This window comes from Diadema setosum, chromosome 16, assembly GCF_964275005.1.
Source record: "Diadema setosum chromosome 16, eeDiaSeto1, whole genome shotgun sequence".
Lineage (NCBI taxonomy): Eukaryota > Metazoa > Echinodermata > Echinoidea > Diadematoida > Diadematidae > Diadema > Diadema setosum.
In genome coordinates this window covers 37,069,651-37,096,614 of record NC_092700.1, presented here as the reverse complement: position 1 = coordinate 37,096,614, position 26,964 = coordinate 37,069,651, and the positions used below count along the sequence as shown (strand labels likewise).

Here is a 26,964-nt window from a genome sequence, read left to right as displayed (position 1 = left end):
TTTTTTTACGCTGAAGGCCTTTTTATTGATTTTTTTTATTACTTTTTTTTCTTTTGCTTCTCAGCTCATGAAACCAGTCCCCAGGAAGTGACCCCCACTTTTGAAAACGTGGCGTAGGCCGTGACAATTGCACGAAGGATGACGCGATTGATAGTAAAATGGGAAAATGGTCAATATGAAACAACCAATCAAATGACAAGGATCTATCTAGGTGTCATATAAAGTGCAATAATGCATCGCTAGAGGTACTTTGAAATATAGATTTCCTCTGCGCTGTAACCTGCAAATCTTAAAGTGGTTTTCCCTGTGTTGACTACTTCTGTTTGGGATATAAATTTGACACTGATTCTTTTTGTATGGGGACTAGTCTTCCTTGGCAATGCCAGTCAGGAATTGAGTTCTGATACAATGCAGGTAGTGAAATCAAAATCACACATACCTATCTCGTAACGTCTTCACCAATACGCTTAACTCATAAAATCCAAAGAGGCGTGAATCAGCCTTCCTCAACCCCTGCTTCCTTGAACCCCCTCCAAGGTTAAATAGATCATAAACAGCAATTTAGATTTCATATCATCAAAACTGAAACACAGTAACAATGTAGCAGTCGTTAGAATTGTGAGACAAGAAAAAAAGTAATAAACGTGAACAAGTGAAGTTAATGTCTTAGACAAAATACTGATCACATGTAGTTGAATAAATCGAAAGTATCTGGAAGAAGCAGAAGTACTGCACATACCCGATCTCACGAAGAGATAGAAGCATGACAATAAGTTTGTTTTAGATATACAAGTAGTTTCAAAGGAAATAACAGGAAATATGAAATAGAAAAGGTAATCACGAAAAATAGAAACAAATACCCCAATAAATAACACAAAATCATCAAAGAAGTAAAGTATTAAACGACATAGTCCCTGGAGTGTTAGAACGTGAAGCATCATTCCGTGTTCATTAGTTGATGAATGATTAGAGTGAAATTAAAGCGAACGGTAGAAGTTTCACGAAATTCGAAAGTGAAAAAAAAAGGAAATTACAGTATGCAAACATGTCATTTTAAGACGAAACGACGATGTTGATTGGTAATTATGTACAGATGACAATGTCGCTTTACAAGTCTACTGACTTACCGTGCAAAATATTACCATCATTTTATTTTTAAGAAAAACATGAAAGGATAAGGCTGGACTGAATTGCATAGATCTCATTAAACTGTCGCGGAGTTGTAAAAATTCAGCAGAGAATTTTCGAGGAGGAGGGGCTTCAGATATTTGTAGATAAATTTATTAACAAAAACAGCTCTGTTCCCATAACTACCAAGTTAAAGACTTGATTACAACAAGATATTTCATAAAGGTTATGCTTATACTGAGTAAGGGGAATGTGCATGTCAATGTGTTTTGCCCTTCAGCATGGCGCTTTGTCCAAACTGGTGCTTAATCCAGGAGTATAAATGGGTTCCCGGTAGGATGAGAATGTTAATGTTGATTGATCAGCATGTGTGCTCCCGTAAAATGGCGACTGGCTTTTGAATGCTTCCTAGGAAGTAAGGGAGTTGAACTGAAGCTTACATTCACACAGCATACACAAAGCTTATGGGTTGCCAAGCATTGATGCGCACGCAATCTCGGCCGCAGTTTCTCCAATGACACCAACAATGACATTGTTTTAGCACCGGTAATTGTTAAACTTGCCCACAGCGGATAGGAAGACTTCACTTTGTGCTACATTCCCACCGTATTATACTTTCACATTTGTACACCTCGAAGTGAATTAGTTTGTGCAAAGTTATCTCTCATCGAGGTGGAGTCACTCTTTAATTATACGGCTAAAGAGGGACTAAAATAGAATCTATTCATTCGTGAATTTTGGTCATAAAACAAAGATAAATAATGTCTCCCGTGGTCTGGTTGATTGCCTGTTTCTCTCTCTACCAGCCGTTGCTCACTTCTTCAAGCACGAAAAGTAACACGACATGTACGTATCTTTTTTTTTCCTTTTTTTGTGGTAGTGGTGGTCTTTTGTTTAAGGATATTGTCGCAGATCTTTCTTTCTTCTCAAGTTTTTGTTTTTTAATAAGCTGATGCATGCATTATTGCGAGACAAACGAAATTACATCGCACCTTGTAATTCTAATATCGCTTTTATTCTTATTTTAACTGTTTACGCCTATGTAGTAATCAAGGTAACGCTTTATCTCAATAGATTGACATTCGAATCAACTGGACGACATTGGTTATTTGTTTAATGTACTAGCCCTAGACTTTGGTACAGACTATAAACTTTCTTATGTAGTATAAGTCACTACAATAATGTCTCTCTTACACAATGACAGTAAATAATAAGACACTATATATGCAGTTATGATTGCTCAATGATATCAATCAATTATTCATTGCGCCCGCAGATTTTACTCTCAGCTGCCCGGGAAAGCCACTAAACATCAGTATAAAGCGTGATAGAACAAACATCACCAACAGCATTTGGGTTATAAAAGCCCCTCCAGGACGGCGATTTCTCATTGAAGTTCAGTCTGTCGAGGATACATGGACGAGATTTCATATTCAGGATGTAATATCCAATAGAACATTTATGACTGGGACTGTGGATGAACCCGTCTCCGTTTTATCACTGACACATGAGACTAAAGTGCGTGTATATGGTACATATAGAGATACAGTAAATATGAAGATGAACGCAACGTGTTACGAGGGTTAGTATTAATTGGTTAGTATAGTTATAATAAATTATTATTGTTGTTCGTATACTATTTCCACGATTTTTCCTGAACAGCGTGTACGAATATTACTTCTTTTTAATCTGACATTGTCTTATTCTTTTTTTTTCTGAGAAATACTAGTAGATGTATACATGACTTTACTGAGGATCATGATATACTAAATTGTAGCAGAGGCGTGTTTAAATTAGAACTTGACCAATTTTTGATTCCCCGTTTACTATCCAGCATACATTAGCATCTTTTTTTTTGTCCAAAATATAAGGCCCTGTTGCGGCTTTAGCAACGTCTTATTTCTGTTTCTATTACAATCACTATTGTCATAACACTATCTAGTCTTTCATAGGCGTAACCAGATTTTTTTTTTTTCTTGAAGGTGGTTGTTTCAGTTTGGGATATGGAGGTACCAGGGTAGTAGCATCCCCCTGAAACAATGGAGACCTCTTATGGATTTGGATTACATGGACACCCTACCCATTTTCACTTCTTTCGTATCATCTTCTTTCTATTCACTTGCTCAAATCAGGAAAAATGCTAGTTGAAAACTTGCGAGAGAGCACTGAATGTATCACATTTACTCAAGTAACAAGCAAGAGACATAATAAAAACAAAGTCCGACCAACCGAACACGCATTATGATAACAATCTATTGACTGATTCATTTGACAACAGTAACATACCGACTTACACTAAAGTAAAAACAATAGTGATATGTAAAGAGGAAGTCTAGCTCTACAACCTAATAATTTAGAACGGAGAAGTGAGTGTCTACGTCCACAACTATATATTTGTGACAGGAGAGATGTCGATCCATTTTAAGAACAAGGGGTGGGGATGGGGCAAAACTCAAAGGATATCTTACGAGGGAGCAAATGAACTGAGAAGGGAAGGGAGTTGGAAGAAATATAACTTTTTTCCAGCATAAGGGAATTGTTGAAAATACCCATATCAAATATACGTTTTAAGCATGATAAATGCATAATACTTTGGCGGACATGATTGCAGCCATTTCTAGTTACGTAATCAGAATATGAGACAGGTTTTGTGAAAATATACGAGACAAGTTTTAGCATATATCAACAGGGAACTACAATTTACACTCACGGGTCGTACGATTTACACCAGCCCATTAGTGTAGCTCGCCACCTTAGGGATTGTAGTAACAGTTATCAGTATTAAACCTTCTTCAAAAGGCAGACCCAAACAAAGCATTGGATATAAACAGGTAAGGACGAAAGGAAAAAGTGATTAAGGGTTAAAGTATTGCAGCTAACTAATATAATCTAGCTTTTTTTTTTAGATAGACATCCAAGGATAAAAAGCCATGAAACAAATTAAACCAAATATATACAAAATGCTATATTGAAAAAAAAAAGCACTAGATAAAATCAATCCGGCGCCAACTCTATGAAGCACATTCTCTACCATCCCCTGTTCCATTTCCCTTGTTCAGCGTGTAGGCATTCTCTCATTCTCTCTTTTTCTTTCTTTCCTTCCATTCTTTTCATCTATCCTGGCAAGTTGTGCCATGTTGTTGTGTTTCTTCTGTTTTGTCCCGTCCTGTCGTATATCATATTTGTCACAAGTGTTTGTAAATAAGTAATTCATAAGCTTTATGAGTGGTTCACAATCTACAAGCTTTGCTTTTTAGTGGACCTCTCTATTCTTTCTTCCTTTTTTTTTCAACTGAAGCATGACTTTGTATTATTATTATTAGTTTTTTTTTTTTTTACCAGTATGCGCTCTTATGTTTATCGATATCATTTATTTGTAAAGGCAAATGTTTTTTTGTTTATGATGTAATACCTGATTTATCGCCTATCACGTAATATTCAAGAATGAATCACTAATATTTCCCCAAAACATGGCCGTTTTCTGTAGATTATGCTAATTATGTTCATTAATATACTTTGTGCATTTTCTTTTACTTAATCCCTAAATAAAGCTTCAGATGGGTCTTCTTTTTTCTCTAAATATCTTTTGTAGTATCATTTACGAATTACGGTGAAAAAAAAAAAATTGCGGCATCCTGAATGACTTTCTGATGTAGTTTGAAATTTCTTATGTATTTCTTTGTTTTTGATTTGTTATGTATTTCTCTGTTTTGTATTTTTGTTTTTCTCTTACTCTTTACCTAGAATAGTTGATGTTTACCAAAAAAGAAAAAAAAAAGGAAAAACATTGATCTTACATTTCTTGCAAAACCCATACATTGTACCCATGCTTTTCCTAAATAGGGTCTCAAAATGTATGCAAGATGTGAAAGAAAAGGTCATGAAATTTCAGCGAAAACAAAAGAAGATCCGCCTTAAAAAATTATTGCGTAAAATGTCGGGGAGGGGCTTTGTAGCCTCCCCCTCCTCCCCCGCCTGTACAAGAATTACAGCTAACAGTATACGTTCTATAATGGTAAACCAATGTTTAGTATGAGATAGAAAGTTAGCCGTACGAAATAATATCACAATGTTTCTTTCAATATCATCAAGTATTTCATGTATTTTGGTTGTATTACAACCAAAGATCCATTAAAACTAATTAAATCATAAATACAATTTCTCTACGGATATGATAATTGTTTTATACTCTTTTATTTTCAAGAAATACCATCGGTAAAGCTGGTTGGTGGACTCTCTCCCCTGGATGGCTTGCTGGTCCTTGAGTCAGACATATATATGTGCTATGATAGCTTTAACCTCAGAGCTGCTGATCTAGTCTGCAGAGAACTCGGCTTCCCAGCAGTCAAAGATTACTCGGCTCAACCTATTCCAAGTGCATCAGCATCGAATAGGACTCAGTGGCTTTCATATTCTAAAGGTAACCATACGATATTGAGCATGTGGATTGAAATAATATGCATGTAACAATGTTACCTGTCTAATTCATGAATAAACGTTAAACACAATAACAGAGACGATTACCTATAATGGTGCCTTTTAATAATGCCCCGAGGTAAATCTGCATACTTAACAGAGTTATAAATATTTGAGTCATATTCTTGTGGTAGATTTTTGTCATTTCCCCATGAATCCCCGATACCACTGGTAAAGGCCGTGTCACACCAGCCTTGCGTGCGACTTGCAAAGAACACTTTTGACTACCCGGAGGTCCCCGTAGATGATCCGCACATGACAGTACATAGCATGAATCTCAAAAGTAGTCGCCCGGAGGTGCGCACGCATATTTTTTTTTTACCCGCAACCGTGTTTAGGCCCTGTCACACCTTTCCGGGCAAGCTACTCGGGCTTGTTACGTGTAGGGATTTTCTAGCATACTGGACATTCCCGAGGGCGGAAAAGGATTTGTGCGAGTCAGCGCATGTGTCTTAAGCCCCAGTCACATAATGCTCTGCGTCCGGCGTTACGTCCAAAAAAGTCATTTCTATTGCGGACTCCCGCGGATCCTTTGCCGTCAATAGAAAATTTATTCAAAACATAAGCCCCAGTCACATAATGCTCTGCGTCCGGCGTTACGTCCAAAAAAGTCATTTCTATTGCGGACTCGCGCGGATCCTTTGCCGTCACTAGAAAATTTATTCAAAACATACCGAGAAAAAGTGCGGGTGATACGGACAAATACGATCAGATGCGAATACTTGCGTCCACTTGCGGATATTCTTACGAATTGGCACATAATAGTTCTGAACACTTGCGGAGAGTTGCGGATATTTTCGGATAGTTAGGGATAGTTACAGATTGTTATAGATAATTATGGACAGTATTGTTTTCTGTGACGATCCCTGCTAAGTCAGTGTATTCTATTATGACAGAAGGTTATCACATATTGGACTGTCTTACATTGTACACTGGCATGACTGGGGAAAACTGAAATTCAATTACGTACAATTTGTGAAAAAATCGTAATCCTTTAATTTGCTTTGCAATGATAAAAGATATATGAAATTTTGAACTTGAGGTTTAAATTTTATTTGTGCAACTCAAATATGAATAAACTTCATAAATGTAAAGAATACATAACATAATTACACCACAAATATAATACAATATAGATCGATAAGTTAAACATTAGAGTAAGAAAGTTATTACTTACAGTCATGGAATAGACAAACTGTGGTTACGCTGTCGTTGTGCAGCGATATTCATGACTTATTGAGTTTTGTTAAGGAGATTTTTATGATAAAGTAATGTTTATTAAATTTCCAGAAAAAAAAAGACATCAAGACATTCAAACACCCCTCCCACACCCAAGCACAATATACAAAAATGTAATACACATTCCATGGAGCGTAAAGTGGGTAAGACTATAGCAATGCTTAAGCTGTAGCCCTTCTGCGCTATTCATTACATCACTGATATGTTCTGTTGTACATTGTAAAGGCAATGAAGAAACTGTATTGCTGTACATTCTAAAGGTAATGAAGAAACTTACCTCGTTAGCACTTAATGTTTATGTATATCCGTTTATATGTATGGTACCAACAATGTATATGATATATGTGTATGTATCTGCATAAGCAATGATATAATGCAGGAACCAATAAATCAAATCAAATCAAATCAAATCAAACTATAGAGAAATACCAAATTCGTTCTCATTTTTTCAAGTTGATTTATTTCCTTTCCATCAAAAAAATAATTAGAAATACAATGAAACGCTCGAATTCACAGATGTCATGAAATCAGTACCACAATGCGATGAACAGAATAACATTGTAAAAGAGATACAGGTAAATTATCAACAGAGATACAAATAACTGTTACGTCACTGTGGTGAATGCATAAACAATATTGCTGGAAATGGAGGGGACTGCTAAAAACAGGGCTTGTAGAATGCAGTCCCCTCATACAGAAAAAAAAAATATAATAGCAAAAAACAACAACAACAACAACAATTTCCCTTAACGGTAGTAAAAAAAAAAGACAGACAGAGTAATACACACATACATGCACACATACCAACTCACATTAACAAGCACAAAGAGGCTCTCTTGTAAGGAAAGATTGATGAGAGAATAGAAAGATAGTAAGGGAGGTAGAAAGTCTGAGGTGGACGGGGGGGGGGGGGGGGGAGGAGGAGAGGGAAATGGTGGGTCATAACCAGGGCACTGGAGGCACAGGCTCGCTGATAAACAAAGAGTAGTGAGGTTACCGACGCACAGACGATTTTGAAAATCAAAAGTAAAAAAAAAAAAAAAAAAAAAAAAGAATCATTTTGCTGCATATGAAGTTTTTGAATAATTCTTTAACTTTAAAGAAAATGTATTAAGAATTAAAGCTTCTTTTACATTATTATCAAAAGAATTCCAGAATTTTGGTCCAGAAAAGGAGAATAAAGATTTTGCAAAAACCGTCCTAGTCAAAGGCAAATGATATTCATGGGATTGACGGGTTGGATATGCATGAACAGTTTCATTCTTTAAGAACATGGAATCAAACACAAGGGGGAGAGAATGGTTGGTGAGTTTATACATGAATTGTCCTAATTGCAAATGATAAAGGTCAAATTTTCAAAATGTTATTTTCGTGAAATAAATTATAAGTATGACCTCTCCACGATTCGTGACAAATGATACGAAGAGCTTTTTTTTTCTGTAATAATAGTATTCTTTCTGTATATTTAGAAAAAGTGTTTCCCCATGCGAGTATACCATACTTTAAGTAAGGTAGTATCGAAGCAGAATATAACATAAAATGTAAATTTTTGGGAAGATAAAATTTAACTTTGTTTATAATACCTATATTCCTTGAAATAACACGACAAACAGAATCAATATGCAAACCCCAGGTAGGTTTATTGTCCAGAATCAAACCTAGAAATTTGATGGAAGAGACTTCGTCTATGACCGTGTCTTCCAGGAAAACGTTTCTCGGTAGATTTTCTAGCGAATTACTGAACAGCATGCATTTTTTCTTGCAGTTTTTTGCAAATTTATTGACAGTTTGTTCGCTCTTATGCAATGGAGTAACTTCGTTAATTCACAGTTTAAAGTATCATGTGTTAATCGATCAGAATCAGATAAAACACATTATTATCATCCGCAAATAATAAGAAAGAGAGGATGTTTGAAGAATTTGACATATCATTGACATAGAGAATTTTGACATGGACATAGAGAATTTTATATAGTTATCGCTGTCACTCACCTTTCCCGGCCAGAAAAGTGAATGAAATGCTCTCACCCCATCCCCTACATAGAGAATTTTGATATACCATTGACATAGAGAATTTTATATAGTTATCGCTGTCACTCACCTTTCCCGGCCAGAAAAGTGAATGAAATGCTCTCACCCCATCCCCTACATAGAGAATTTTGACATACCATTGACATAGAGAATTTTATATAGTTATCGTTGTCACACACCTTTCCCGGCCAGAAAAGTGAATGAAATGCTGTCACCCCTTCCCGTAATCAAAATATTGCCTTTTCGAAAAATATACATTCAAAGAGTGCATGAAAAAAAAAAAGTTCAGCACCAAGGGTCAACCGATGTCATGAGTATATGGTGCCACCTAAAATGACCATTTGTGGTAGAAATGTCATAATTATTGACCATGCGGTTCTGCCTCTCCACTGCTCCGACTGTATTGTAGCATTTCTTCAGGTAAATGCGCTGCAGCTTGGCAACACGAGTTGTGTGGCTTCCCACGAGTCCCTGTGTTCCAATGCGAGTGGAAAACGGAAAACGTCGAAGGACGTAATCTCCCGCAGCATCCGTAACTGTCCGCAAATATACGTAAGCGGACGAAAGTGTTGATATACGTTAACTTACGATTACTTTCGGATACTTACGGTGGACGTAAACGAACGCAAACGGACGGGAGGTAAATTTTTTTTTGCGGATGGTCTGCGTCCAGGCTACGGATAGTTACGTTCAGTTACGGATAATTACGTTTGGTTACGGTTACTTGCGAAAGTCTACATCCGTAGAATCCCTCTGCGAAATTTTGAACATTTCAAAATTTCGCAGGCTTGGCGCCGTCATTTTGCGTTTCTTTACGGATGAGTTACGGACAGTTACGTCTACATACGTCCCTGCGGATGCCTGCGTCCACGCTGCGTCCCCCTGCGTTCACTCATTCGTATCTATCCGCGGCGGACGTAACCCATCGCAAAGCACTGTGTGACTGGGGCAATACCGAGAAAAAGTGCGGGTGATACGGACAAATACGATCAGATGCGAATACTTGCGTCCACTTGCGGATATTCTTACGAATTGGCACATAATAGTTCTGAACACTTGCGGAGAGTTGCGGATATTTTCGGATAGTTAGGGATAGTTGCAGATTGTTATAGATAATTATGGACAGTATTGTTTTCTGTGACGATCCCGGCTAAGTCAGTGTGTTATGACAGCAAGGTTATCACATAGTGGACTGTCTAACATTGTGCACTGGCATGACTGGGGAAAACTGAAATTCAATTACGTACAATTTGTGAAAAAATGTAATCCTTTAATTTGCTTTGCAATGATAAAAGATATATGAAATTTTGAACTTGAGACTTAAATTTTATTTGTGCAACTCAAATATGAATAAACTTCATAAATGTAAAGAATACATAACATAATTATACCACAAATGTAATACAATATAGATCGATAAGTTAAACATTAGAGTAAGAAAATTATTACTTACAGTAATAGACAAACTGTGGTTACGCTGTCGTTGTGCAGCGATATTCATGACTTATTGGGTTTTGTTAAGGAGATTTTTATAATAAAGTAATGCTTATTAAATTTCCAGAAAAAAAAAGACATCAAGACATTCAAACACCCCTCCCACAACCAAGCACAATATATATACAAAAATGTAATACACATTCCATGTAGCGTAAAGTGGGTAAGACTATAGAGAAATACCAAATTCGTTCTCACTTTTTCAAGTTGATTTATTTTCTTTCCATCAAACAAAATAATTAGAAATACAATGAAACACTCGAATACACAGATGTCATGAAATCAGTACCACAATGCGATGAACAGAATAACATTGTAAAAGAGACACAGGTAAATCATCAACAGAGATACAAATAACTGTTACGTCACTGTGGTGAATGCATAAACAATATTGCTGGAAATGGAGGGGACTGCTAAAAAACAGGGCTTGTAGAATGCAGTCCCCTCATACAGAAAAAAAAATATAATAGCAAAAAACAACAACAACAACAATTTCCCTTAACGGTAGTAAAAAAAAGACAGAGTAATACACACATACATGCACACATACCAACTCACATTAACAAACACAAAGAGGCTCTCTTGTAAGGAAAGATTGATGAGAGAATAGAAAGATAGTAAGGGAGGTAGGAAGTCCGAGGTGGACCGGGGGGGGGGGGGGAGGAGGAGAGGGAAATGGTGGGTCATAACCAGGGCACTGTAGGCAGAGGCTCGCTGATAAACAAAGAGTAGTGAGGTTACCGACGCACAGACAAAGGCAAATGATATTCATGGGATTGACGGGTTGGATATGCATGAACAGTTTCATTCTTTAGAACATGGAATCAAACACAAGGGGGAGAGAATGGTTGGTGAGTTTATACATGAATTGTCCTAATTGCAAACGATAAAGGTCAAATTTTCAAAATATTATTTTCGTGAAATAAATTATAAGTATGACTTCTCCACGAGTCGTGACAAATGATACGAAGAGCTTTTTTCTGTAATAATAGTATTCTTTCTGTATATTTAGAAAAAGTGTTTCCCCATGCGAGTATACCATAGTTTAAGTAAGGTAGTATCAAAGCAGAATATAACATAAAATGTAAATTTTTGAGAAGATAGAATTTAACTTTGTTTATAATACCTATATTCCCTGAAATAACACGACAAACAGAATCAATATGCAAACCCCAGGTATAGTTTATTGTCCAGAATCAAACCTAGAAATTTCATTGAAGAGACTTCGTCTATGACCGTGTCTTCCAGGAAAACGTTTCTCGGTAGATTTTCTAGCGAATTACTGAACAGCATGCATTTTTTCTTGCAGTTTTTTTTTGCAAATTTATTGACAGTTTTTTCGCTCTTATCCAATGGAGTAACTTCGTTAATTCACAGTTTAAAGTATCATGTGTTAATCGATCAGAATCAGATAAAACACATTATTATCATCCGCAAATAATAAGAAAGAGAGGATGTTTGAAGAATTTGACATATCATTGACATAGAGAATTTTGACATGGACATAGAGAATTTTATATAGTTATCGCTGTCACTCACCTTTCCCGGCCAGAAAAGTGAATGAAATGCTCTCACCCCATCCCCTACATAGAGAATTTTGACATACCATTGACATAGAGAATTTTATATAGTTATCGCTGTCACTCACCTTTCCCGGCCAGAAAAGTGAATAAAATGCTCTCACCCCATCCCCTACATAGAGAATTTTGACATACCATTGACATAGAGAATTTTATATAGTTATCGCTGTCACACACCTTTCCCGACCAGAAAAGTGAATGAAATGCTGTCACCCCTTCCCGTAATCAAAATATTGCCTTTTTGAAAAATATACGTACATTCAAAGAGTGCATGAAAAAAAAAAAGTTCAGCACCAAGGGTCAACCGATGTCATGAGTATATGGGTGCCACCTAAAATGACCATTTGTGGTAGAAATGTCATAATTTGACCATGCGGTTCTGCCTCTCCACTGCTCCGACTGTATTGTAGCATTCCTTCAGGTAAATGCGCTGCAGCTTGGCAACACGAGTTGTGTGGCTTCCCACGAGTCTCTGTGTTCCAATGCGAGTGGAAAACGGAAAATGTCGAAGGACGTAATCTTCCGCAGCATCCGTAACTGTCCGCAAATATACGTAAGCGGACGAAAGTGTTGATATACGTTAACTTGCGATTACTTTCGGATACTTACGGTGGACGTAAACGAACGCAAACGGACGGGAGGTAAAATTTTTTGCGGATGGTCTGCGTCCAGGCTACGGATAGTTACGTTCAGTTACGGATAATTACGTTTGGTTACGGTTACTTGCGAAAGTCTACATCCGTAGAATCCCTCTGCGAAATTTTGAACATTTCAAAATTTCGCAGGCTTGGCGCCGTCATTTTGCGTTTCTTTACGGATGAGTTACGGACAGTTACGTCTACATACGTCCCTGCGGATGCCTGCTTCCACGCTGCGTCCCCCTGCGTTCACTCATTCGTATCTATCCGCGGCGGACGTAACCCATCGCAAAGCACTGTGTGACTGGGGCATTACTTGCTGGACGCGTTATACAGTGTGTGACCTTTGTACCAGTCGCGTGGGGGCTGACAACTCAGTGAAGGAATTCCTGTAATGGAATGGCTGAAATCTCACAGAATTTCATTATCTTGGCTGCATACGGGACTGCGAAGTACCTGCGTGGGAAATGCCTGGGAAGTACTGCCGCTAAGGGTCTCCTACTGGCGTTCTGCGTGGACCTCTACGGGCATTCCCTCGACTCACCCGGAAAAAGTTTTGGTCATGCTCAAAACTTGGCTGCGGTTTAATCGGACTTGCGGAAGTTCCCCCGTACGGTATGACAAGGCATGAATGAAAATTGCAAACATTCTTGTTCGCCCGCTGAAAATCTTCCACGTGCTGGAAACTACCTCCTCGCCACAAGCCCGCGTAGCTTGCCCGGAATGGTGTGACACGGCCTTAATATTCTGAATTTCCCGAAATATGTCAAAGTGTTTATTCATACCTCAGGTAATGATTGCCAGAATGGACGTTTTAAGGACTGTCTACCAAAAGAAACTCAGTGTCTCTCGAACACGGCTGTGAGACTCAGATGTCGAGGTAATATTAAATATGAAAAGTGCAAGCTATAATGTATTGTATATGATATGGAACAGATTACACTCTCGAGCAAATTGTATCAAACGTTGCTTTTTTCCGATGCGTCTGTAAATCAGACGCAATTCAGCCATTCGGCTGCGAAGTTTGATGATCAATAAACCATTCAAACCAAACTAAACCAAAATTTTATCTGCTTTCTTTTGCGGATTATCAATCTCCAAACAAAACAAATTCAATCATAACATCATCTATTAATGTGCGTCAGAATGCCTGTACCAAAAATTGAGAGTGGAAGAGCATTTGATGTGATAAATCAATTTGTATACACAGCAATTTCAAAAGGCGCATAAGTCTCTGAATATTGATGCAATTTGAAATCAAACATATAAGGTAATATAAAGCAATATACATACCGCTTACATGACTACATAATATTGTAAGGAACTTTGAATCACATAAATTTCAACAAAACATGGATACAATATCGTGATAATATCAACTTTGGGTTTTAGATAAACAAACAAAATAAGCAATACAATCCCATTTTGTAACTCTATATGGAAAAGAGGAATTCACAAGAGAAGCATAGCTGGTAAATTTTGTGAATTACCCCAGGAGATGAGGGCATTATCAAGATCCATCAAGGTCTCCATGTATGAAAATTTTGATATCATGACGTCAGGCGAAACAAAGAGAAAATTAAAAAAAGACTATGACCTGGGCAAGAACAAAAGCAAGGACGGAACAGGCAGGAAAACTAAACTAAAGATAGGCATAACAAAGAAAGGGATAGAAACAAAGACAAAATCAAGTGTATACAGTTTGGTTTTACAGCTACCCATTCCCAAATAATACGTTTGATCTCACCAAACGAATCGCATCATGCACGGATAATTTTTTAATTTTGTCGAGTGTATACAGACTTACATAATCCAACCAATGGAAAGAATACATCTAATTACAAACATGTTAATATAGAGGAGTACTTAGTATGCAAATTGGCGACGAGATGGTTTCAAAAGCTCGAAACGTATCAAGCTATGCTTCCCAGGCACGGTTTATTGTTTTCATGGCTTGTCTTTTTTAATTTCCGATTAAAAAGCGAACAATTTTCATCACACAAGAGTAATTGACGTATAATAGGCAAAACCAGTGCGTTTGACAGACGAATTCTTCACAACTGAATATTGCGGACATATCCAATTTAAAAACATACGCACAATAAAGAAGTTTGTTTTCATTTTACACAACACACTGGAGTCAGTTATATTTTTTGTTAGAAATAAAAGGGAAAAAAAGAAATAAAAAGGAACAAAATGAAAGAAAGCTCGTGCGCCCCCCTTGATTTTTTTTCAAAGAAAAAATTGGAAGGGAGCCGTTTGTCTCTCTCTCTCTCTCTCTCTTTGCCACCGGACATATATACATATATATATATATATATATATATATACGCATATAAAGTGCGCCTGAAGATTGTCCAGCGGAAGGACGTGAAACCGGTAGCGGTCTCCGTGCGCTCAAGGTAAATGAATACTAGTATTAAATATATATATATATATATATATATATATATATATATATATGTATATATATGAAGAGTTTGTTCGCAAAAACCGATAAGTCCATATTTGCCAAATGGAGATACTTGCGATTAAAGGTCAAGAAAAATAAAGAGAATAATAAGAAAATTTTTGCTTTTTTTTTAACCATAACTTCAAAAGTGTACCTTAATATCATTATGTAGTGACCAATATATCATTTAAAAGGTATTATTTTGTACTTTATGACAGAGATTGTACTTCAAAATCTTCAAAAATGGACTTATCGGTTTTTGCAAACAAACTCTTCATATATTTGAGCCCCCCTTTACGAAATTCCTGGATCCGCCTCTTGGAGTCCATCTACTTGAAACTCGAATGACATTGCGTTCATTCACAAAGGTTAAAGTGATTTTATATAGTTTGGTATCCACTCAAGATATGCTTCTGATGATTTTCTTGTTGATATAGCTCGTTAATATGGCTCTCACCCTTTTCTTGCCATTTAGTGTGCAGATAATGTCTGTCCTACGTCCAAGTCCTGGCAGTGTTGTAAAGCTCCGTATTGATCATTCCTTTCAAAGGTTAGATCGTCATGGATGTAGATGTGGATTTATGCAGTCTAAAAAGTACATGATTTGAATAAAGATAATTCTCGTCTGATGTTTACCCTGTAATATTTATGTTTTATTTTTCCTTTTTTTTTTCGTATTTCTACAATCAAGAACATATAACTTTATTAATTATGACCTATGTCATTATTGTAGGTCCCCGGGATAATGTCACAAGGGTTTGTAGATAACTATTAAGCATATTAAATCAATGGCAGATTTTAAGTATCTAATTTTTTATTTACGCAGAACCTGGTTTTCTCGGGTGCTACGTGGGCGATCGTCATACTTATCAGGCGTTGTATGATTCTGGCTGTAATGCTCATTCGGACGAAGAATGTGTGTCTACTTGTAGATGGAAAACCGGAAACAATGACATCGCTATTGTTAATGAAAGGAACTGCATATGTTATCGATCAGAGGAGTATGCCAATTTCATTTCTGGTGTAAAGTATACTCATTCTTGGACACCTCAAAATGAGGCAAAACCCGGGCAGGAAGTTCACTGTTTGTATAACCGTGAGTATCAAAAGATTTGACTAATGACAGTATGCGAAACTTGTCCTATTCTCATCACAATGCTCATTATTCTGTCAAAACAGTGTTGTTCATGATCATGTTAATAACATGTTTGTACTGGTTTCAGATTTTGTGTTACCCCTATTGATTTATTATTGCTTCTAGTATACAGCACTGTATTCATTATAGTATACTGACATTTATTAGTACATGTACTGACATAAGACATTATTATCTCTATCAGTATTATATTAAGTCAACTGTTGTTAAGAACATGGCTGATAATAAACTTGAATATGGTAAAAACAGGATTACAACAATATTGAATTTGCAAGAATATTATCCTTGCATTTGTTATACATGGGTTTTAATTAGGCGCTTTCTTTCATGTATAATGTCTGTCGGGTTTGGCGATAACATGGGCTTTGGGTCAAATGTTCACTGAGGCGATATTATCACAAGGTGTGGATTTATCATAAAAAAAAAGAAAAGTTGGCGTTATCGTGACGGTTTTGTTAGCAATCACGGCGACAGCAGTTTTTTTTTTTCACTGTTTCGTTGTTGTCAATATTGTTTGAAAACGAGACTTTTTTCTTTCATCAATAGTTTCTGTCGGGTTTTGGAGGCATCCCGGTCCCGTGTGTAATGATTATTGGAACTCTGGTATTACGAACGTTGGATCCGACATGACTCTGAAATGTGGTCAGAGTTTCTTCCACATCAGCATCGCGAACCTGCTGTGTGTCAGACTACCTGGATGGTCGACTTACTTCTCGATTTGGAACTCGTCAGTCCCGTCTTGCCTTGCAGTCGATTATGCACCAAACGGTCTGTCGTACAAAGTCGTCTTACAGTATGTCATATTTTAGCTCAACGGAAACCCTTTTTTAAGCTCATAAGTCAGAGTAGAGATTAAAGAGACAGTAGTTGATTGAGAAGATTGAACCGTACTAGTTGGCATCATGATTCTGGGATCTGACGACAGATACTCCGTACACTATCCCCATTCCCAAAGAAAAGGAGAGAAGAAGAAGAAGATGACGAAGAAGAAGAAGAAGAAGAAGAAGAAGAAGAAGAAGAAGAAGAAAAGATAATTTCACTCAAACGTGGGGAAAGCACAATAATGACAAGAAATAGAGCGCAACAGTACGGACCATCACCAGTCCTATTTCAAGACTTGGTTAACTAATGTTCAACATTTAGCGACTGACTAAATTATTACGTAATTTGTTCCTTCTGTCATTACTCTTTGATGAAATCTAATTAAAGTAACATAATATCATTTCTAAAGCGAATTCAATGGTTGCCAAAACACCGAGGAGATGGTTGATAACAGATGCAGCGTAACCGGGGGAGGGGGGCACTTTGGCTCTCCCCACGCCCCCCCCCCCCCGAAGAAAATACCAAACAAACCGTATGATTAAAAAAAAAATAATGCTTAGTCAGAGAAACTGTTTCTGCATCTTATTGCACTGGTTCCATTGTCATACCTTGGTTACAGATAATGAATGTCACTATGCCAGAAGCAGCACAACACCATCAACAAATACAAGCAACACTTTATGTGAGTATTGCAAGGTGCACACTATTATGAATTACAAAGTATTTGTGATGCGCTTGTTGGAAGGGCAAGGTTCGTATCAAAGCAATGTCAGTAGATGTGTGTAGTGACGTTCTACAACATCAACAAGTGGAAGTGTAGAAATGTGGTAAAAAAGTTAAATCATAAATCTTACATGCTGTTTACGGCCAATATTAGAGGGATAAAATCTTTAGCCAGAAACACAGAACATGAGTGTAGATATACGTCACCTTACTGTAGAAGATTGGCAAAGAGGAGCATTTTGCTTTCCGATATATGACGTGTGGATACGTGTGTACTTGTAGAAAATGATAATCCTTTATTTCTAGCATGAATTGACTTTTATCCAGCCACAAGCAACATTACTGGTGCACTTACTTAATAAAATTCATTGACAGAAAATAGCATCTCAATTTGATTTTCGTGACCTTTGATCGTGACCCCAGGCCTCAACTTTCACCACTGTCATTTCAGGCAACTAATGTTGCATTCATGATACTAAATCTTCTCACTCAATATTATTTCATGTCGATATTCCGAGCTATAAAATTGTGGCTGGAAATTGCAATTAAATTAAATAACAGTAACGTTTGATCTGGACCTTTGATCTCTGAGCACTGTCAGTTCAATGCAAAAAAAACCCCAAAACAAAACAAAAAGAAAAAAGGTCAATGAATAGTACTATGTCCATCATCTAAACCTAAGCAGGGCTTATATTGTTGCCTTGACCGAGAACTAAGAACATCCACTGTTTGTCTGTTTGTTTTTTAATACAATATGTACTTTGCAAAAACTTTACAAAAGTTAGCGGTCTCGTGTTTCCAGATAATACAGTTTCATCTCATGACGAAGGTTCAATCTGATTTATCACTTTTCTGTTTCTTTAGGCCTGCAGACAAAATTAATCGCACTGATTATTGGAACCCCTGTCTGTTTTGTTGCCATGATGCTTGCCATTTCATCCATGGCTTGGTGCTATTATCAGTGGAAAAAGTGAGTGTGACAATAATCAATTCTTTTCAGTATTTTTGTGTGTGAGTGTGTGTGTGTTTCCATGTAGATACATGTACACATATGTGTATGTATATATTCATATGTGTAATATATGCTTATTTACAATGCAAACATTATGTATTGCAAGCATTGACTTGTAACGAAAAGACGAACACTGTCCCAATGTCCCATACAAACGCCGCACTATACGCACACACAATTATCAAACGAAACGAAAGGCTATGGAATTTAAACAGTCGTTCAATATTTGTAAGTAAACATTATAAAGAAATAAGTTTTGTGCGATTTTATGTATCGGAGTTTCACTGTAGAAATTTATGAAATTAAAGTCAAAGTTAAAGTTGTTCTCACATGTAACAGTGTTTTGATATATCACAACGTATTCCACAGAACCTTTTTCTCGTATCCTTCGTTTTGATTAATAGGAAACGTAGGCGTCAAGAAGATTCAAATAAATCAGATACCCACTCATTGCACTCTATCAATACCGATGCTCGCACGGTGCATTGCTCTTTGCCGGAACGTCCACTCAACAAAACTGGCGACGCCATAGTTAATCAGCAGAGCGAGGATCACGTCTACCTGAACTCTGCAAAGGTAGTCATCGTATATTAAATCGTTAGGATAGCATGTCGTTACGTTACGACCGAATTCTAAAAAAAGTATTTAACTATTTTTTTTAATGTTTTAAAAGACAATCGACTTTGAAAATGCAAAATTCCCGTGTAGAACTTCCATGTAAAGAATTTTTCCCTGTAAAGTTGACTAAAACTTAACTCATATAGCAGCCTATCAAGGGAGGAGTTTAGAAACATTTTTGGAAATTTTCAAACACCTAAAAGCTAATGGAGATGAAATCGGTAAATTGCCCGCTGCACTAAGATTCGTTAAATAAAGAGTTTTACAAGAGTAAGCCTCGTGGTGTCATTTATTTTCACTAGATCTGGACGACAATCTTTATAGAAGTAAACATGTTGTACACTTTGTTCAGATAAATTGTGTATCGATAGAATTAAAGTTAAAGTCAATGTCGGAAATCGATACGATCCATCAACATGCTTTCCCCTATTCTTCATTTGCGTTTGACAGGATCGCAGCTTTAAATCGGAAATGATCAACGATCCAAAAGAATTTATTTCCCGGTCTCTCCATGACGTCTCACATAGAGATAGTACTAAAGACATCACGGAAGACATCGCGCAGTGTCAAGACACGACAGCTGATGCCAAGAAAGAGCATTATATGGACATGACCGGAAATGTGAAGAAAAAGAAGGGAGATGTTGAGAAGTTTGTTGAATGTAAGGATTCCTCTGCAGCTGAAAACGACGTTGATGAACACGGTTATTTGATTTCCAACGTAGGTCCACGTGGAGCTACGAATAGCGAACCTCCAGAAAATTTTAAAAGTGAAAAGACTGGTGACAACTTTGACAGTGTCCAAGCAATGGACAAAGGTTTAACTATCCATTCCAGACCAGCAGATGGTGGATGTGGGGTTACATACGAAGAGATTCCATAAACTTCGGACCAATCCGAACCCATCAGAGAACCCCCACGTGACCGCGAGTACTCGACTATCGAGAGAAATAATGATTCTCTTGCGACAGGCCTAAACAATGCTCTGTATTCTGTTTCAATATACTCACGCAAGGAAAGAGAAGAGCACGATTTGGACGAAAATGGGTATCTTCTTCTTGAGGCATAATAACGCTGGTGAAATCATAAAAGATCAGAATAAACTTGGACTAAGTAGAATCCTCCCTCGCTCCCCCTATAGCAGTCAAAGAACAAATTAATCTTCACAGTCAGAAGTGCTCGAAAGGTCAGATCAAAGTCGCCATGTGCGAGAACATTCCTCTTAACCTAGAACTCTGGAGATGTTTTGATTTTTTACCATTCAGTCTGAACTATGAGGTGACTAATGCAAGGGAATTTCATAACTCCATTAATGCTGCAAATTCCTGAAGAAAAGACCATTTGAAACCAACCTGTGTGGTCTGTGTAGTTTTCATAGCATTTAGGAGATATTTATTAATGTCCTGATTAACAATAGGGAATAGAGTAAAGGTACAACATTAAATCAAATCATCTGGATCCTGGACGCTTCATCAGCTCGTCTGATTTGATGGCGGGAAGGCGTCGTTGCTAATCGGCGCAGACGCACTGCCGACGTTATTGTTCGAATAGGGAATAGATTGACAATAATAAAGCCTTACCTCACTGTAGGAGCACATGCATGAATCTCATAGTTAGTATAACTGCTGTGCCTTCAAAATAATAAAAAAAAATGATTAGTTTAGGAGGAGTGAAATCGTTGTGCAATGGCGATTGAATCTTTATGGCTCTTGTAGAATCATTGCCGTGGCAGATAGATTGGATATTAAAGAGCAGCAGCAAAGATCGATATTGGGAGATGCTACAAAAGCCGAGGGAATATCAATAACCCATAGGTTTATTCACGTAGGAATAGATTATGAGGAATTTACGTATGATAATGCAGACATGGCAGATAAGATAAGATATACATTTATCTTTAAGATAATCTGAGTCACCTCTAAAAGGATTTTTCTTTGGTCTTGCTTTCATACTCGTACTTGTATGTTTATTGTAAACTATTGCACACTTGCGTGCTTGCTCGCCAATATTGTAGAAAAACAACCTGTTACTTATAAAGGAACTATATGTATTACTTTACTCACAGTTTACAAAAGCGATGTCATTGCAAAAGCTGGTATATCTGCAGTATCTAACCCAATGTACAGACAGATGTATGTTTACAATTGTCACAATTTACATTTGAATAAGCTATATAAATGGTTGTAAAAATCGTATTTCTTACATTACTAACATGTTGTAACATTTGCATGCTGTTTTTCTTTCTAACTCCTATAACTACACGTCCGGTTAGTCAAGACTAAAGCAATGGAAAATGTAGCAGGGCTCCATTTCCATTTGTATATAGACGTACATTTTTTTTTGAAATTAACATATTGTACGACTGTACTATTGCACTCATAGTATCAGCATCCTCTCGCATGCGCTGCACATACTGAGTAGTAGCCTACATGCACACTCACACACACACGCACACACACACACACACACGCATCAATTAAAATATATACACTCAGTACATTTATACGTACGATGATACAATGATGGCTTCATTGACAATACAATAGTTGTTTGTTTTGATGATGAATTATCACAGTGAATAATACTTTACCACTCTAGATTCCACTAATATCTTTTATTTTCCTCTTTCTAACAGGATGCGAGAAGCTTTACCTTTTGATGATTGATATAATGTGTTTGTGTGTGTGTGTGTGTGTGTGTGTGACTGCTCTGATGGAAACAAAATGTGATTATGGTATTTTGTATGATAATTATACCTAATCATTTATCCATAATCATCATTTATGTCAAAAACACCTTTCAATCCAGACCAGTAGCGTTAAGCTAAACAAAAACTGTATACTTGGAGTAATTTTCACCTCTTCTTTTACCATATTATGGTTGTTATAATGGTTACCTTACAATAAAAACACAGAAACCCAGAAAGTTTTGCTTGGTAAAGGCTAGATTCTGAAAGAACCTGGATTATCATGCTATATATATATATATATATATATATATATATATATATATATATATATTTATATCATGAATATAGAGAGAGTTGATGATCTAAATGATTTTCTTAACCAAAAATACATCGTTGTTCTAGCTGGCATGATTTCAGTGACTTGACACAAATCATTCACGTCTTCATATTCGTACAATTCAAGACTTCATTAATACAGCCAAATTGCTAAGTGCCACATTCCGCTGCCATATCCCGCACATGTCGTGTTACATTTTAGGGTGCAAATGACATTAGTTTGCTTATAAATAAGTGATGTATCTATATTTTTTCTCCTTTTTTTGTTGTACACCATAACAAAATAACTCTTGCAACTTTTGATAGTTGTCTTCATTTCTTGGCAACAGAAGAGCGGTATAGAATTCGAAAGTTAAAATGAAAATGTCATATTTTTTCTATACTATATTCTTTATTATGATAAAAATCGGTTGATTTAACGACACTGTATACATCATGTTGACTAGTACACCAATATAAAGGACCTTCCTTAATCTTTTTAAATGATATTTAATCTTGTACATGCTGAAATAATCCTAAGATAAAAATCGAAACAATACAAAAAATAGAAAGCATTACATTCACATGTGGACTTTGTCACAAGGACCATAACACTTTAACGGCGAACCACCCACAGGCAGCTCGTGTATTGAATACACGCAGCCCATGCACAAACCCCGGTCACACAGCGCTTTACGGCTCAGTCACGGCCAAAACACGTCAAAGAATGGTCTCCCGTGAAGCAGACGATGTTGTTCGCGTTGATGTCTATTTTAAGACGAGCTAATTAGGTCGATTTATAGACGCGGCAGGACGCGGTAAAAAGTTTTGAACTGCTCAAAATTTTATTCCGCGGACGACCACGGGTGGCAAACGTGGTAAAGACGTGCAACACACGTGAAACACACGTGATAATCCATGTTCCGGCAGTGATTAAAACTTTGGGAGACGCGGTAAAGACGTGCAATTTTAGCGGTCTGTTACGGCCAGAGCACGGTCATGTGACGCGTGTTACGCGTTGGTATCACGGGAAATAACGTGTGATTAGCGGCTTATCGCTGACAAATGGATTTTCCGCGTACACACACGTGGCTGGACGTGGTTAGCCGTGCTTAGGTAGTGCTTCAGCAGTGGAACACCCGCCAACGTCCATACCCCGTACAAACCACGGCCAAATCAAAATTGATAAAAAAAAAAAATACCACTTACGACCACGTCCACCAGATTTTCATAACTTTTTGTACGTGATTTGGACGTGGAGTGATGTGTGACCGGGGCTTGTACACAGAATACACTCAACTTCCAGCACTTACTATGGTGAAACAATGCATCGCCGATGGTATACTTTGGCTTATAAATCTCCTCTGCGCTGTAACATATAAATCTAAAACGGCCTTTCCCTGCCTTTAATATTTCCATTTCGGATAGAAATCAGGTATTGATGCACTATGAATGGGAATAACTCTTCTTTGGTAAAGCCAGTCAGCAATTGAATTCTGAGGTATGCTGGTGAAATCATTAAAAAAAAAAAAAAATCGCACTTACCTATACCGTATAGCAACGTCTAGCAACTGATTAAATCCGGTGGATGTACAAAAGCCTGTTAAAGGGATAATATACCTTTGATTGAGATGCAGGTTTCCAGTTTTTCTGGTGAGATAATGAGAAGCCTTTTATGAAATATATGAAAGGGCATACTATAATTCTAAATGGATTTCAAAGTTTATTTGATGAAAATTAGTTTTGAATTATCTGAGATAGCCTAAAAACAAAGCGATCCTAATAAGAGGTGTGAATCACCTCCACCAAGGATTGCTTTTGTTTTACCCTGTTTTTGGATACTAAGCCATTTCAATACCAATTTTCATCAAGTACATTTTGAGTTTCTCTTAGAATTATATACTCTGTAACATTTCCTAAGTGGTTTCTAAGTAAAAAAGAGAATATTAAGCAGATGGGTGAAGGTTGATGTGTGAATTTTCTTCAATTTGTGTCCCTCACAAATGAATTTATTTTGTAAAATCTCAACTTCTGATCTATGATTAAACAAACATGTCGAAAAAAAAAAACACACGGGTCTCGAACCTGTAATCTACTGCTTTCCGGGCATTGACACTACCATCAGGCTATCCCCGGTTGCCGGCAGTGACATGTTTGTTAAATTAATGATCAGCAGTTGCGATCTCACAAATTTCATCTGTAGAGGGAGACAAATTGGTTTTTAAGTATGGCAAAAAGTTAAAAGCTGAATCCTCATTCCAACCAATACTATTAACATTATCATCCCTATAAATAGACGTGAATCAGCCTTCCACACACATTGCTTCCTTAAAGCCTCTCAAGGTTTGAATAGATCATAAACAACAATTTGGATTTCATATCAAAACTGAAACACAGTAACAATCTGTCAGTCGTGAGGATTGTCGTGAGACAAAAACGTCATGAACGTGAACAATTAAAGTTATTGTCTTCGACAAATACTGATCACATGTTGTCCAGTAAATCGAAAGTAACTGGAAGAAGCCGAAGTACTGTACATGGCAATGTTTCTTGAAAATTCTCACGAAGAGATATAAGCATGCGATAATCAGTTTTGTTTTAGATTTTCATATCGTTGTAAAGGAAATAACAAGAAAGATGAAATAGAAAAGGTAATCATGAAAAACAGGAAAAAAAATAAGCAACACAAAACCAGTAAAGAAGCAAAGGATCGAATGACATAATCCCTGGAGAGTTAGAACGTGAAGCATCATTCCGTGTTCATAATTTGATAAATGATTAGAGCGAAATTAAAGCGAACGGTTGAAGTTTCACGAAATTCGAAAGTTAACCAAAAAATCATGAAATTGCAGTGTACAAGCATGTAATTTTAAGACGAAACGGTGATATTGGTTGGTAATCATGTGCAGATGACAATGTCGCTTTACAAGTCTACTAACCTACCATGCGACATATTATCATTGTTTTATTTTTAAAGAAATGAAAGGAAAAGACTGGACTGAACGGCATAATTCTCATTAAACTGTCGAGAAGTTGTAAGAATTCAGCAGAGAATTTTCAAGGAGGAGGGGGTTTAGATAATATAGATACATTTATTGACAAAAACAGCTCTTTCCCCATAACTTCATGTTACAGATTTGATTACCAAACGACACTTCACAAAAGTTATGCTTAGTCTATGGGAAGGAGCAGGTCAATGTGTTTTCCCCTTCAGCAAGGCACTTTGTCCACATTATCGCTCTCAATCCGGGAGTATAAATGAGTACCCGGTAGGATGAGAATGTTAATGTTGATTGATAAGCATGTGCGCTCCAGTAAAATGGCGACTGGCTTTTGAATGCTTCCCAGCAAGTAGAGAGTTGGACAGAATCTTAGTTTCACACAGCTACATAGCTTATGGCAGATGATACACATAGCTTATGGGTTGCCTAGCATTGATGCGCACGCAATCTCGGCCGCCGTATCTCCAATGACACCAACAATGACATCGCTTTATCACCGGTAATTGGTGAACTTGTCCGCAGCGGATTGGAAGTCTTCACTTTGAACTGCACTCCAACCGTATTATACTTTCACATTTTTTTTTTCTCACCTGGAAGTGAATTAATTTGTGCAAAGATATCTCTCATCGAGGTTGAGTCACTCTTTAATTATATGGCTAAAGAGGGACTAAAATACAATCTATTCATTCGTGAATTTTGGTCATAAAACAAAGATCAACAATGTCTCCCGTGGTCTGGTTGATTGCCTGTTTCTCTCTCTACCAGCCGATGCTCACTTTCTCAAACACGAAAAGTAACACGACATGTACGTATCTTTTTTTTTTCCTTTTTTTGTGATAGTGGTGGTCTTTTGTTTAAGGATATTCTCGCAGATCTTTCTTTCTTCTCAAGTTTTTTTTTTTTTTTAATAAGCTGATGGATGCATTATTGCGAGACAAGCGAAATTATATCGCACCTTGTAATTCTGATATTGCTTTTATTCTTATTCTAACTGTTTACGCATACGTAGTAATCAAGGTAACGCTTTATCTCAATAGTTTGACATTCGAATCAACTGGACACTTTGGTTATTTGTTTAATGTACTAGCCCTAGACTTTGGTACAGACTGTAAACTTTCTTATATAGTATAAGTCACTACAATAATGTCTCTCTTACACAATGACAGTAAATAATAAGACACTATATATGCAGTTATGATTGCTCAATGATATCAATCTATTATTCATTGCGCCCGCAGATCTTACTCTCAGCTGCCCGGGAATGCCACTAAACATCAGTATGAAACGTGATAGAACAAATATCACCAACAGCATTTGGGTTATAAAAGCCCCTCCAGGACGGCGATTTCTCATTGAAGTTCAGTCTGTCGAGGATACATGGACGAGATTTCATATTCAGGATGTAATATCCAACAGAACATTTATAACTGGGCCTGTGGATAAAACAGTCTCCGTTTTATCACTGACACATGAGACGAAAGTGCGTGTATATGGTACATATAGAGATACAGTAAATGTGAAGATAAACGCAACGTGTTACGAGGGTTAGTATCAATTGGTTAGTATAATTATAATGAATTATTATTGTTG

The 26,964-nt window shown here is 37.0% G+C and overlaps 1 protein-coding gene and 1 pseudogene across 1 annotated transcript in view; both read left to right on the top strand.

Annotated features, from left to right (window-relative positions):
• Positions 1–26,964, top strand: part of LOC140239873 (uncharacterized) — a 137,580-nt gene that overhangs the window by 25,301 nt on the left and 85,315 nt on the right. Inside the window, exons 4-5 of the mRNA XM_072319692.1 lie at positions 5,523–5,548; positions 13,377–13,466. Coding sequence (XP_072175793.1) covers positions 5,523–5,548; positions 13,377–13,466 — 116 coding nt within the window. The remainder of the gene's footprint in view (positions 1–5,522; positions 5,549–13,376; positions 13,467–26,964) is intronic.
• Positions 19,841–20,437, top strand: LOC140240177 (uncharacterized; annotated as a pseudogene).